Below are 15,740 nucleotides of genomic sequence, written 5' to 3' on the forward strand. Positions count from 1 at the left end.
GCCCATGGGGAGGAAGAACCATGCAACATGGATTGGGATCAAGGGGGGCTCCCTACACCACTTTAGCTTTGAGATTTATGGAGACGTCGTTCTCTGAAGGATGAAAAGACCAACCCTTCCCTTCTGTCAGCTTGCTGAGGTGGGTAATTCACCACAAAATGTGCTCTCTGGAAGTCCTCCTTCCTTTGTGGATGTGTGCGTTGCGCTTATCCCACAATCACCAAATGGTAGTGGAGAAGATGGAGGGCCAAACATTTTTCATGCCATTGGATTTAAAACAAAATTTAATCCAATTTACCATCATCATCATAGTTGACTGCTCAAGCGGCATGAGTTTATCAAATCTCCAAAGGACTTGTGAGAAAACATAATGCATAATAATATGATTAGTGGTCTCCTCCACCTCGAGGCAAAATGGGTATCTTAGATATTAGAGGTAAGCCTCTGGATTGGGGCAGACCCATAGTGAGCAAACATGAATGTAGGGCGAGCCATGTGAATCATTTGCCTCGGGTGGAATGGGGTTTTCCACAAAGCTTTGAAGGCTGGATGGATAGGGGACATGCTAAGAAATTACGGTCATAGGGGTTTCTATAATTTTGTATATATTTTACAAGGGAAAGGTTTCTACAGTTCCCCTATTGTATAGAAGATATATACTTCCCTCGCCTCCCAATCCTGTCGTCCAGTTTAGATCAAATAAGTCACTGATCGTTTGATCTAAGATCCGACACCTCATAGTATTCTATTTTTAAATTGTTTTACAAATTATATAAAAATTTAGTACGTGTTATCATCTCAATGGGGCACACCTAAAACAAATAGTTAAAAAATATTTTCGATAAAATATAATGATTAAAATACTTCTAAAAGACATTTTGGTTATTCTATGTTATTGGAAATATTTGTTTTATATTTTTCACAAGTCCGAATTTAAGAGAGAGGTGTATGCTTGCGTGTGTGTGGGCACACGTGCATGTGTGCAGGCTTTTGTGTGTGTTTGTAAGTTGGTTGTGTGTGTGTTTATAAGTTGGTTTTGCTGACTCCCTTGTGAGGGGCAAAATCTCCCCTTAATCAGAGTCAATTTTCTATCTTAATCTCATAGATAAACTTATTCCCAATGAACCCCCATAGGGATTAGGTCCGGATTCATAGGCTATTAGAACGGCTACACTTTTATTATCATTTACTAGCGGGTCGACGCAACCCGATTGCCATCTCTTCACGCAACTCCCATCCCTTCAAGGATGGTAGACAACCCCCTCACCCTACTTAATGCAAACCTAAAACTATGTAAATAACAACCTTGCCCCTATTAACTAAATAATGACTAGCTATTGTCCTACAAATCTAGAAAAGCTTCAAAAAATATAATGTAAAGCACATCCCTGAAATTACACAAAAATTAACCCATCGAAGCAGGTCCTTATGGAACTGGATTTTCAAGATGCTAGTAGTAGGTAAAAGGTTTGGAGAGATATACCAAATATAAGAATATAATGAAGGAGAAAATCAATGGGATATGGGATGGCATTAACAATATCAGACCTAGGGAAACTTGTACCTCATTCATCAGATTCCTCAAAAGAAAATGTCACGCCTAGGGTTGGAAAACTTTCATTGGGCTGTCGAAGAAATATCAGATTTTGATAGGATAGGTGGTTGGTAAGCCCAATCTTTATGTCGTAGAAGTTGGCATCAAAACAAGAGGTAACTAGTACGGAACCCTTACTTAAGGTGAAATTTGAAGTATGAAGAGATAGGTTACCTAACAAAGTTTTTTACCAAAGTTAAAAGATGATTTCAGTCAGGTGTCGTTTAGGTACCTAAAAATTTATTACCGGGAACATATTATAAGGCGAGATTTATCAGGTATATTTTCCTAAAATTATACAAGATTTTCCCAAAATATATGAAATTTATTACGATCAGAATGGTTATGAAATAAAGCTAATCTTAGTACCCGGTGTATCTTATCCAAAAAAATATTTTATCTCCGGCCATTCTCCCTCTCTTTTGTATCCATCCATTCTCCCCCATTCTCTCTCTCCTATATACTTCCATTTCTATTTCTACTTTCTCTCTCTAAACTCCATTTATAACTTATAACTGTTTGCATATAATGAGCACATTCTCCCTCATGTGCATATCCATTTCAATTTCTACTTTCTCTCTAAATTCCACTTCCATGTATATCCATTTGTATCCTCTCTTGCACACATCCATTTCTACATCCATCTATTTTCAATCTTGCATATATATCTATTTCTACACTTGCCCGCACATATCTATTTCTACATCCATCTAATCCCAATTTGGGTTGTAGCTCTCATCTCAAACCATTAGCTCTTATATAAAAACAAAAATAATAAAAATAATAATTCGTAATCAATGATATATTACACAACACAATCATAATAAAAAATTTCACACAACATAATCCTAATAAGATATTAGTAAAAACGCAATTGAAATAAGATACATCTTTAGTCTCTTCCATTGCCTCAAAATTTTCTACGCCTCTTAGTTTCTAATCAAACTTTTTCCCATTTTTTTAACTTACATCATAAAGATTTTGAATTTTCTATCATAAATTTATTGTTTATTTGAAATTATATAGAGAGATATTTGAAAGACTTTTATAAAAAATAAATAAAAATAAGGCTTATCACAATAAAATCATGTTATTCCAATCATATTATTCCAATGACTTATCATGTTGAAACCAAAGTCTAATCATGTTAAAAGACATGTGATTCCATGTAAGTGCCAAAGACATGCAAAATAAGTAGGAAATAGTGTCATCATGATTTTATAACAATACAAGCTATTATTAAAAAATCTTTTTGGAATGGTAATGATGTTATTATTAGAAAATCTTTTTGAAATGGTGTTATGATGACCTTAATTCTGCATTTCAGTAAAATTTTGTGACAAAAAAAAGAAAGAATTGATAATTTATAGACAAATGCTAGTAATGTTAGTAATGCATTTCTCATATTTCTTCCAGACATAGCCCCCATATTTCTTCCAGACATAGCCAAACAGTAACAATGTATTCCCTAGGTTGTATCTAAATACCACCCAAACAGTAACAATCCATTTGCAGGTAATGTATTACGCCGGTAATATATTTTACAGACAATATATTTTCAGGTATCCAAACGACCCCTTAGGAAAAATAGAACGGGTGTGATGACATGGGCCTCAGACTCTAAGGACACGTTTGATTCGTATGAAAATGATTTTTTTTAAATTATTTTATTAGAAAATGACTAATTTCTCATGTTTGGTTCGTCACAAGAGTAATTAATCTTTTTGCCTATGAAATTAATTTCCATAAAAAGTGTCTAAGAAATTAGAAATACCTACATAAGTATGATTCCAATTTCTTTCAAAATAATCAAGGCAGGGGTATAAGTAAGGCTGCCATTGGGCTGAGCTAGCCCGAGGCTCGGCAAAGCCCGAAAATACCTTGGCCTGCCCCAGTAAGGCTTGGCCCAAAAAATGTACTGAAAATCTCACCTTGCCCTAGAATATGAACTATCAAAGATTGGCTTGGCCCAACCCAAACAAAATATTGGGCATGGGCCCTACCATGCCCATTCATAGGTCCCCCCCTTTTATTTATTTTTTTATTTCACTATTCAAACTTTTCTTGTTTGTAGTCAGCCAAAAATATTTTTTTAAAAAATTTAAATAAATATTGGGTTTCTAGAGAGAGAAAGAGAGATTGACATTTTAGAGAGAGAAAGATATATTGATTTCTAGAAAGAGACAATGAGTTTTAGATAGAGCTGAGAGATTGGGTTTTTAAAAAAGAATGGGATTGATTTCTAGAGAGAAAGACACATTGAGTTTCTAACGAGAGAAAGAGATTGATTTCTAAAGAGAGAAAAATAGCTTGGATTTCTAGAGAGAGAAAGAGATATTGGGTTTCTAAAGAGAGGGTTTTTAGATAGAGAAAGAGAGATTGAGTTTCGAAAGAGAGAATGGGTGTTTAAAGAGAGAAGGAGAAATTGAGTTCCTAAATAAATAGAATGGGTTTTAGAGAGAGCAAGAGAGATTGGGTTTTTAGATAGAGATTGGTTTTTAGAGAGAGAATGTATTGTTAGAGAGAGAAATATAGATTGGGTTTTTAACGAGAATGGGTTTTTAGAGAGACAGATAGATTAGATTTTTAGAGAGAGAACAAGATAATGGGATTTAAGATAGAGAAAGACAGATCAAGTTTATAGAGAGAGGGTGGGTTTTAGAGAGAGAAAGAGTGATTGGATTTCTAGAGTAAGAAGATGGGCTTTTAGAGAGAGAGATTGGGTTTCGAGAGAGAGAGATAATAGTTTTTAAAGAGAGAATGAGTTATTGGTTTTTTAGAGAGAGAGAATGGGCTTTTAGAAAGAGAAAGAGATATTGGGTTTCTAGAGAGAGAAAAAGAATGGGTTTTTAGAAAGCAAAAGAAATATTGAGTTTCTACAGGGAGAGAATGGTTTTAGAGAGAGAAAGAGATTGGGTTTAGAAAGAGATGGGTTTCTGGAGAAAGAGAATTGGTTTTTAGAGTGAGAAATTGGGTTTCTAGAGATAATGCATTTTTAGAGAGAGAACTAGAGATTGGATTTCTAGAGTGAGAGAATGGTTTTTAGAGAGAGAAAGAGATATTGAGTTTATAGAGAAAGAATGAGTTTTTAGAGAGAGATTAGATTTCTATAGATAAAATAGGTTTTTAGAGAGATTGGGTTTCTAAAGAGAATCAGTTTTTAGAGAGAAAAAGATAGAATGGGTTATTAAAAAGGGAGACAGAGATTGGATTTCTATAGAGAATCAATTTTTGGATAGAGAATGAATTTTTAAAGAGGGAAAGAGAAAGGAATTTTAGAGAGAGCAAAAGAGATTGGATTTCTAGAGAGATAATGGGTTTTTAGAGAAAGATTGGGTTTCCATAGAGATAATGGATTTTTTTAGAGAGATTGGGTTTCTAGAGAGAGAATAGCTTTTTAGAGAGAAAGATTGGGATTTTAGAGCGAGAAAGATAATGGGTTTTTATAAAGAGAAAGAGAGATTGGGTTTATAGAGAGCGGGTTTTTAGAGAGAAAAGAAAATGGATTTTTAAAAAGGGCAAGAAATATTGGGTTTCTAGAGAGAGAGAATAGGTTTTCAAATAGAACAAGAGAGATTGTGTTCCTAAAAATAGAGGATGGGTTTTAGAGAGCCATTTGGATATTTAGAGAGAGAAAGAGAGATTACATTTCTAGAGAGAGAACAGCTTACCGCCCAGATTCCAAGAAGGTAGATTCCCAAATAGTTTACCAAACGAAAGAAAACAATTTCATAGGAAATCTAGATAGTATTACCAAACACGAAAAAAGAAAACATGTGAAATCTAAATCTAAGAAATCTATTTCCTAATAAATTAATTTCCTACAAGAAAACTATTTCACACAAACCCTAAGAGAGAAATCTCAGTCAAATCAATGTAAAGGACCTTCACTTGGAGCTCAGAATCTTAGAGACTAGGCAACAACATCTGGTTCATACGAAGACCAACTTAAGTGTCGGGCTCAGAAGCTTAGAGACTAGGCAACAACATCTGGTTCATACGAAGACCAACTTAAGTGTCGGGCCTTGGCTTGGCTGGTTACCCTGGGTGGAATACAGACAATAGGCAGACAAACTTGGGCAAGAGATGTATGGCAATCAGTAACTTTTGCTGAACATGCAAGGATGATGCTGAATCCATTAATTGATTGTTCTTACACTGCTCTAGTCCATGCGGGATTTGGACGCTTGTACTAAATCCGTTTTGAGTTTGTTTGGGTGCCCCTTCATCCATTGAGGCTATTTTCCCACAATAGCTAGCCCGGCCCATTGCCTTCCCTACCTATACATTGGCCAGCCCGAGCCAGGACTAGACATGACTAGAACCAGCCGAAGAGGCCCTGGCCCACGCCTGGGTTTCTGTCCCAAAAGTTGGCCTCACTGTTGGCGGATTCACTATGTTGGCTGTCATCAGAGAATCTGAGACCAAAGCTGTAGATTTTGAAAAAACAGTGGAGACACTTGTCGAATAATGGTTGCGCGATAATCTAAACCCAGCAAGTGGAAACAACCACACGAGGGTTAGGTAAAACTTCGATGAAAGTTCTAGGGCAAACCCAGGCGCCACAGGGGTTGGAAGAAGACACCAATGAGATAATCAATACTTTCACCTTCATTCCAATGAAGCAAAAATGTGCTATTCGGACTCGGAAGCATTAAGCCAAACTACAAATCCATTATAAGAGTGGGAGGCTCCTATAATGTAATCACCTGGAGTACGTGAGAGGATAGCTGCCTCTGCAGCATACAATTTTTTTCTGATGAAGTATGGCTTCGGCAGAGCTGCCTGCTAGTGACGTAGTACATGTGTGGCAAGATTCAAATGAAGAGGCAGATGCATTAGCGAGAGATGGAGTCTCCAAATCCGGGATGGTAGTTCCCCGAGTATTGATGTATAAGAATTAGAGAATTTACAGTTGCCATTCCACGTTCTTGTTGTTCATTGTGTCTATAGATGCTTCGTAGTCTAATGTACAAAGAAGAGACAAGATTACATGGACTTCTACTGGAAAGTTGACTTGTTCATGGTAGAAGAAACAAGATGAGATGAACAGTCATCGACTTCTACATTACCTGATTCAGGAAAACTTATAAAGGAGAAGAAAATAGAAGCTTTCTCATCATATTATCAGTAGCTTCTGTATCAATTGCCCCAAGAGGTGGAGATGGACTGGAAAGCAAGCAAAAGAAAGTAGGAGGGAGAGAGGGAAGCGGCTCAACGGTCTGTTCCGTGTTTCTAGAAAAACTTCAAGGGTTTGAACCCTTGGCTTCCCTCACTCAAATCATGATGTTTACCAATAAGCTGAAGACCAAGGGACTAAAAAGTAGTAGGTCATCTTGGTTGGTATAAAAAAACTTCAAAGGTTCAAACCATTGACAGACCTCACCAAAACTGGGATGTCTACTACTAGTCTGAAGCCTAAGGGAAGCATGCAACGTCAGATCTAAATAGTACAAATGGTTTTTGGAGATTCTTTGGAGGAAGAGCCACAATAAAGTGCCTTGGATATAGTATCAGCTGACTACCTGACTTCTCAAAATGGAGCACATTACTATAGATGGCATTGTGTTGCTTATGTCAGATAAAATCCTGTTTCAATACATGAACTAAATACATTCACCAATGAATGCTCCACATTTTCTTCCATGATCATGTCCCTTAGTTATGGAGTATCAAACTAGAGCATATTGACCTGTATGAGTAAGAGAAGGACGCATCTCTATGCATCTTTGTCGTTTTACTGGAGGAGAGCATATAGCTAAGACAGGGTAGATGTTATGTCTGGTACCTCAATTACTGTACATCTTTTCATAATGGGAAGAATGAGAGGATTGGCTTGTGGTCAGTCAACTATCCATGCATCACTTAAGAGATGTGCAGATTTGCTGAACGGCTTACCCCTGGTGTGTGTTATGAAAATTCTGATCACAACAGATGCATTCGAGCAATACTGTTCTTTTCAGGGTACCGCTAATTTCTGCAATAAGTGGGAACAACAACACCGTCTTGATCTAACTTTCCATGGAATTGGGGAACCAGGACCAAACAATTGAACATTCTCATTCTTTATGAAAGGTTTGAGATGAGGGGCTCTTTTTAGCTCCCCATTACTGTATGATAGCTCAAAATTTCCTTGATAAAAATAACTGATTTTTAAAAAAATCCTCAATAAAAATAACATTGATTGAGATGAAAGGTATTGTCATCATGATCTTTATGAGCATAATTTGTAAACTTGGTGTCTTTACTTAAATAACTCCCAAACCAGGAATAGATGACCTTGTCTTGGAATAAAATAGATCAATTTAAGTGGATTTTCTATAAGATTCTTGTAGGGTCTTTTATCTTTGCTCATTCTCGCTTTAAAAGCAAAACTTGATTTCATTATGCATTATGTGCAGTGTGTGCTGAATTGCAATTGCTTGCACTTTTATCTCTATTTTTAAGAGATTTTTTTGGAAGTGCATTAGGTGTACTTGTCATATCTACTCAATAGAAAAACTCTGCTGCAGCACTTGGCTTTACCACACTATTGTCTGTCAAGAAGTCATCTGAAGAAGCCACAATTTTATCGCACAATATACACAATATACAATAAATTGACAGGTGACTCTGTTACTTACTGTGAATTTGTAATTGGTGGCTTAAGTGCCTCTGGTTCCACGCACAAATGATTAACTAAATTATCTCAGAGAGTGTTCTGGCTCTCAGACTAATTATTGCACCATTAATCAGCATCCAGTTGCAGGTAATGGCTCTTATAATTATACGGTAAATTTGTCAAAAGACACCTAAGATTTTAACTATGGGTGCGGTTTGTACAGAGCCTAGTCTCTAAACAATCAAATTAGAGCCTACCCTCAAATAATGTCAAAAGTGTAGTTTTAATACTGGAAATTTTTGTGAAAGCCTTAAAATATATTTTCATCTTTATTTATAAATTTTAAAGCTTCAAAAATAGTGTATAGATCAACAGATCTATGGTAACTTGGAAATTTTGAAAATTGACGATCCAAAAATGTGTTACAAAATACACTATTTTCAATACTTGAATTCCATTTTTTTCTTATGTCCATGCATCTTGATTTTGAGATAATCAATTCGAGGATATTTGAGCATCAAAACAACCTCTTCAAGTGAAATTTTTGAGGTAGGCTCTAATTTGATTGTTTAGAGCCTTGGCTCTATATAACCTTTTCCCTTAAACCATTTAACATTATATAATACATATGTTTTGATTTAATTTCAAAATGCCCATTAAAATACACATGTATTTGGCGCCAAAATACTGCAGTTGGAATAGTACAGAAAGGGTAAAAATGTTAAATGATTGAAAAGCGATGTGTATTTTCATAAATTTCCCTTATCATATTTGGTTTTGTAGTCATTTACAATGGATGCATGGACTTTCAGTTGCTTTAACTAGTTTATATGTGGGAATGAGTAGAAGTAATGAAAATCTGTACAACATGAGACCAATAGAAATTAGAAAATAAAGGAAGAAAACCACAAACTAATGAGTCAAACCCAAATAAGGAAAACATTATCAAGGTAAATGAATCAGGATACACCAATAAAGAAAATAAAGTTTAATATGAAAAAGTGGAATAACATCAGATTTGAGGAAATCAAATTAATTAAGAGCATTTGTCGGGCTGCAAAATGGAGTGAAAGGAAGAATGTAAGACCAAAAGGAAACAAATTAGAAACGATCCTTTTGAAAGTTACTTCTAAGAATGAAGAAATCAAGAAACTCAAGAAATTGAAGTAGATAGAAGAAAAGGGACAGAAGAAGAAGAATAAGAAGCATCAAAAGATATCTAACAATGGATAGATGCTTGTGACATTCATGGTAGTAGGAGACAGTGATACTCAGAATATATGTGCTGCTTAGAGAGGATCCCTCGTTGAGTCATGAGTGTATTGTGATAATTTATACAACAGTATTTTAGATTGTTATTGAGATCTGTAGCAGAATTTTTCTCCTCCTGGAGAGTGTGTTTTAGCATAAGGATGCTTCAGTTTTCTATTCTTCTTTGTTTATTGTATACAATACACATAGCGACGCTATTTCTATCCATCATGTGGATCAGTTAATTGTCCTCTAGTATATCTATAATATCATGGTGTCAGAGCAATCCGAATCCTAGACCCCCAAACCCTGAAGGACTGATATAAGTGGGTCTTTGGCAACAAACCATTGTATGAACCATCAATAAGAGAGAAGATACCAATGATATATGTCCAGATGCTGACGTTTTTACACCCATACGTGAACAGGTGGCATATCTGATATCCTTATTAGCAAGCAATCTTGGGGATCCTTTCCTTCCACATTCATGAGTCTGATGCTTTCCATATTCAATAGATCTGAGCAGCACGGGAATCTGCATTTCCCTAGTATGAGCTTTTCTTTGAGATTTTTTGTGACCCACATTCGAAACTTGCAATGTGTGTAAATTCAATTAGTTGGTTCGTCCTATAACAAATATCCTACAGAGAAGTGTCAGTTCCATCCATTATATGGTTCCGATGTTTGATTGATTTCATTTTGGTTTGGATATAATAACTATTTATATTTTTCTGCTCCAATCACATGCATAGACCGTGGCCTTTTAGGTGCGCCCAAGTCTAATCCATCTATTGTTGAAGTTGTAATGGAAAGATACAAATGTATGAGAAAGATGCAAAGAAAATAGTTAGTTTTTTTTTTTAATGATAAAGAAAATAGTTAGTTCATGTACTAGCCAGTAGTAGAATTCAAGTGTAGGGGGCTCAAGAGTGACATCTGAGAGTCCTCACTCCAAGCAAAGCCTGTAAGATAGCATATGAATTTTGTGAGCAAGATTTTTAGTCTTACAATGGTACAATCCTTTCATTTATTTCTCACAGATAATCTTGCCAATCCATGACTCTTGTGTTCGACATTCCGTAATTGTATAACCTTGTCTAATATTTATAGAAGAAAAATAAAAACTATAAACAATAAATACAATGAAGTTGGAACTAAAAACGTGAGGGCATGGCATTATTTTTCACTCTATGCATCAGAAGCCACTCACAATGAGTACATATTCCACAAACTTGCTCTTTTAGTTGAAAGTCTGCACAAACGGCCTTAGTGTACTCCTTGTAGTAAAGAAACAAAGCTAATAACTCAAAAAAACAACCATGTTTTCCAATTCAAAAAATTGAATTATCTTACAAGACATTGACCAGCTCTTCGTCCTTATGATACATTATTTTCTTTAAGATTAATACAAAGCTTAGAGAACATACAATTACTACACATGAATTTAGGACTACAGAAAGGAAGTGGTATGATAGGTCCAGTTCACCAACGTGAAATAAATCAACTATCTTTTGCCACAGGATCAAAGAAACTCAGAAAGGCATGGTTTGTTCACCTCTCCAAGAAATAAAATTTTAAGACCTTGAGCATCTGCTGATGCCGGTGTTTTTAGATAAAGCTTTATATGTTTTATTCAAGTAGTACCTGTTTGTTGGGACACAGTCGAGGACAATTCCTGTATTGAGGGCAAAAACACATCACAATGTAATTTGATAGATAGCAAAGAGAAGGTGAGTGTACAATGATCAAATATATTATGGAAAACAACCAGGGCATGACCATCTAATGAAAAGATGGAAGGTGACAAAGAGATAGTTGACTGCACCAGAACAGGATATGATACCAAAACGTTGGCCTCTCTCTCCTCTCCTTCACCATCCACCACTTCATCAGCTAGTGATGACTCCAATGGCCCATTGTTTTCCAGATTCCTATGGATAATAGTAACCTTTTCCTCTAGAATTAACCATCAGGTGGTTTCAAGTTGTACCTCTGAAGAAAATCTTAGATGGTTGCGTTGTGGTGCAGAGGATTTCACAATCCTTTCCCACTTTGGGTCAACAGGAGATTCCTTAAAAGCATGCCTCTGTTTCTTCTGAAAACTAACAGATGGCAGTGAAGAGAGATGTGAAGATGAAATAGAAGGCAAAGTTCGCCAAAGCCAAGACTCAGAAGGAGATTTTGGCAAAGGAGGAGGAAGCGGTGGCTCAAATAAGCTGGCATCGGATTTCCTTGTAGGTTCATCCTCCAGAAAATGTGGATCCCTCTTGTCTTCAAATTGCACCTTTAAACGACCTGAAGATCTAAATTCTTTGTTAGAACCATGCTTTGATACTTTCAAAGCATCAGCACCATCATCCATCTTTTTACTATGCCCTGTTGAATTTGTTCGATATGAACAAGCTGGTACCTCACTTTCTTCCGCCAAAAATATTGTATCTTCCATCGGTCTTAATCTATTAGACGGATATGCTTCAGCTTCTGTGGTTACAACCATCTGTTCAAGCTTTTTCTCAATAGAGCTATCAGAAATTTGGGATTCTGTTACTCTCTGGTCCATCAAATTCTCCATACCTTTGTTTCTGAGATGAATAGACTCCTTAGAATCTAAATGATTCTCCATACCTTTGTTTCTGAAATGAATAAACTCCTTGGACTCTAAATGACCAGACCCAGGTTTTGAAGCCCCCAACCCATGAACCGAATCTATATACACAGTCTTCTCAGCTGCAGGGCTCAGTGAGCCTGATCTTCGGTCACTACCACGATGGGATGTTGTGCTCGAAGAGTATTTGTCGACCTTGAAAGTTTTCTCTGTCTTAGGGAAGCCTAGAAAACCCATGCCTTCATGAAAAGGAGACCGGGGTGCTTCATTTCTATAAGGTGATATCCCGCCCATTGAGTGCCTATATGGTGACATATCATCAGGAGTTTGAGAGTCACTTGAGTAATTAGGTTGTTTGCCATACACTGAAGGGGTACTGGCACTATCACTAGTTGGCTTACTGGCATCTTCTACAACTTCATGAGTTTGACTTCCATTAACCAATTTGTGTCGATATACTGCTTCCCATGTCTGACAAATATGTATAACAGTAAAAATGCCTTATATAATACTAATCAAATAAAGGAAAAAAAATAAAGAATCCTAATAAAATTTAATGCACGAATGAAAATGCTGTATAGCCTGTATAAAAAAAATCCATCTAAAACAAAACACAAAAAACTAGATTTAAGGATCATGCAGGAGACCAAAAAGAATGAAATTCTCTAAAGACAGTACCTCTTGCTCTCTTTGTGTGAGTGTTACAGGACTTGAAGTCTTAATTTGGTAATCTGCTGGACGAGAGGTATCCCTCAAGGGCATCTGTTTGCTTGTTTTTGCCCTCGGAGCATGAATAACTGGATTCAAAAGGCATATTGAATTCTTTAGTCGCCAAGGAAATAATCCACAAACTTTGCGAGATGAGTCCACACTGTAATCTCCGTCGTCGTCATCATCATCATCATCTTCTTCTTCATATCCTGCCTGTTGCTCTTGAATGTGCTTTTGAATTAAGTAATGATTAGGAACACGTGTCACTAAGGGTGATCCATCTCGGCTAATATTAGTCACCTGTCTCACTGGTTCATTCCCAACTTGTGGCTTTCTAGAGGGAGCATATTGAGGAGACTCAGAGGCCATTGCTCTAGCAGCAGGTAAAAACCGGTCTATCATAAACTTCCGGGTAGATAAATCCAAACCCCCATTATCCAAGGTCTTCAAATCCTGACCATCCAAAGCACTCACACCACTTATGCTGCAGTTAAGGAAGCAAGATTCGGTTTGAGATAGCGTGTCCAATGCATCTGCAAACACATCGTCGTCCTCTATATCTGAACTTCCCCCCTCGTTAGAAAACTTACGTTCCAAGAGAGCCATGGAATTCGTACTTTCCTTGTAAGAATTACCAAAAGATTTCATATTGGTTTTTGATGAGGCACCATGGTAACCCGAAGTACTAAAAGATCTAATGTTGGTTTTCAATGAAGAGCCATAGGACCCAGTTGATGTTTCAATGGGTTGAAGACGAGTAGCGTTCATGATGTCTTTGTTTTCTGGTTTTTCATCATCTTTAGGGGGCTTCTTAGCATTGAATTTTCGACCAGGAGGAAGCTTAGGTGCCAATGGTGGCCTTTCAAGAGATTTAGGTGACCCATCATTTCCTCCATCTTTGGGCCTTCCAGGTATTTGCTCCCAAACAAAAGGAATTGTGCCAGGATTTCTCACTGGCCCTGATTTTAAGTCAGATTTATAGGTAGGAGGAGTGAGATTCTGAACTGCCAATTTCTCACTCCTCTTATTGTCACCCACTTCGGAGGTCACAGATGTTCCAGAGAATCGCCTCACTGATAGAAGGGGAGCATTGAAATCTAATTGCTTCTCCTCCATCAAAACGGCTCAGTTCAACAGCACATTGAACAAACAAGGAGACCTATCAAGCCAATATGCTGGAAAAGAACTGAAAAGAAGAAAAACATATTGATAAGAAAATTGGAACTATGTAATTCTTCACAGAGAGCAAAAGAGAGAGAGAGAATTGGAACTATGTAATTCTTCACAGAGAGCAAAAGAGAGAGAGAGAGAGAGAGAGAGAGATCATCACATAATACATACAAGATACATCTCCTACCAGTTTCTTACAATCAACAGCATTGATGAAAGAAATGTAGCATGGCAAAACATCGAATCAACAGATAATCCACAAAATAATGCAAATCCATGCCTAAAGTATTCAAGATCTTATCACCCAAAAGATGCAATTCTACCAGTCTTCACCATCAAATGTCGACTTACCAACAAAAACACAAGAAGGACCACCACACGCAATTGCAAAACGTCCATAAACCCTAAAAATCAATGATACCAACAAATAAGACTAACTCTAGCTTCACAACAACTAAAACAAGAGACCCCAATTCCCATTTACCAACAAAGCATTAAAGACAAAACCAGTAACAGGAAAGTTACATATAATTCAGAAACTCATTAAGGACAATTCAGATTTCAGAGCCATGGACCTGCAACTAAGTACAGTTTAATAATAACAAACAGCATAAAAGAAATGTCAATCCTCTGATCTGAAACTAATATAATACTACAAAGAAGATGCGTATGGTGGAGGCCAGAAATAATAACCAGAAGAAAACAAAATACCTGGTGTAGTTTGCAGAGATTGTACATGGCAGCATAATTAGAGAGAGAGAGAGTCTTGAGGGAGGTTTAGGAGATAAAAAGGATAAACCCCTTTATACGATTCCCCACCCAAAAAGAGATGAGATAGAGAGAGAGAGAAATGTGTACACGCTACAAGGGGCTGAAATGGTTAGAATTACAGTTGAGAGGGAGTAGACTGAAAATTTGACTCCTTTCGAACCGTGGAGAATTGGCATGCTTGCCATGAGGGCAACGCATTTGGCTTTTTCTTTTTATGGAAAAAGTTTTTATAGAGCCTACGTTCTAAACAATCAAATTAGAGCCCAGATCAAAAAATTACGGCTGAAGAAGCTCTTTTGATACCCAAATATCCCCAAATTGATTATCTAGACATCAATATGTATGGATATAAGGAAAAGTAGATTTTAAATTTTGAAAATAGTACATCTTGTAAGATATTTTTTGACATCAATTTTTAAGATTTTTAAATTTTTTATAGATTTGTTCGATCTATACTATTTTTTAAGCTATAAAATTAAATTTTATAACTCAAAATAAATATATATTTTAAGACTATTACACAGATTTTGAGTATTAAAGCCACATTTTTTTAAGATTTTTAAGTTTTTTTATAGATTTGTTCGATCTACACTATTTTTTAAGCTATAAAATTAAATTTTACGACTAAAGATTAAACCATTTTTTTACACTATGACAAAATTTAGGGTATTTAAACCACATTTCTGGATACTATGTGAAGGTGCGTTTTGATTGTTTAGAGTCTCGGCTCTATACAAACAGCACCTTTTTTATTAGTTAAAAATTAAAAAAGAGAGAAGGGGGAGAGATTTAGAGAGAGGGAGGGGTGCTTTTCTTTAAGAGAGAGAGATAATGGTTGTTAGTTTAGTTATCTGGAAAGTGAAGTGATGTAAAGCGAGATGAATGCGGTGAACCATATTGTACAGCTGTCACCACGTGGACCACCGTCACTTCCGTCCCTGTCTTTACTCTGACCGCTGCGTCAGCATGGTCATGGTCCGGAGGGAATAATCAAAGAACTACTATAGCGGGGTCTCTATTAAATCTTATGTCATTGG

The 15,740-nt window shown here is 36.4% G+C and overlaps 1 protein-coding gene across 4 annotated transcripts; it reads right to left on the reverse strand.

Annotated features, from left to right (window-relative positions):
• Window positions 1-10,747: 10,747 nt before the first annotated feature.
• On the reverse strand, window positions 10,748-15,027 carry LOC18442121 (arginine N-methyltransferase, putative (DUF688)). 4 transcript variants are annotated; one of them, XM_088866270.1, is made up of 5 exons: window positions 14,644-14,820; window positions 14,284-14,336; window positions 12,730-13,948; window positions 11,437-12,522; window positions 10,748-11,121 (listed from the first exon to the last, which is right to left on the reverse strand). In XM_088866270.1, the coding sequence occupies exons 3-5, from the start codon at window positions 13,876-13,878 to the stop codon at window positions 11,080-11,082; spliced, it is 2,277 nt and encodes a 758-aa protein (XP_088722396.1). In that variant the 5' UTR covers window positions 13,879-13,948; window positions 14,284-14,336; window positions 14,644-14,820; the 3' UTR covers window positions 10,748-11,079. The 4 variants fall into 4 exon arrangements, with proteins under 4 accessions (XP_088722396.1, XP_006852401.1, XP_088722401.1 ...); XM_006852339.4 differs by lacking the exon at window positions 14,284-14,336 and having other exon boundaries at window positions 14,644-15,027; XM_088866275.1 differs by lacking the exon at window positions 14,644-14,820 and having other exon boundaries at window positions 14,120-14,295.
• Window positions 15,028-15,740: the final 713 nt, after the last annotated feature.

The sequence above is a fragment of the Amborella trichopoda genome, chromosome 1 (genome assembly GCF_054954075.1).
Source record: "Amborella trichopoda isolate Santa Cruz 75 chromosome 1, AtrichopodaSantaCruz75HAP2 v2.0, whole genome shotgun sequence".
Classification (NCBI taxonomy): Eukaryota; Viridiplantae; Streptophyta; class Magnoliopsida; order Amborellales; family Amborellaceae; genus Amborella; species Amborella trichopoda.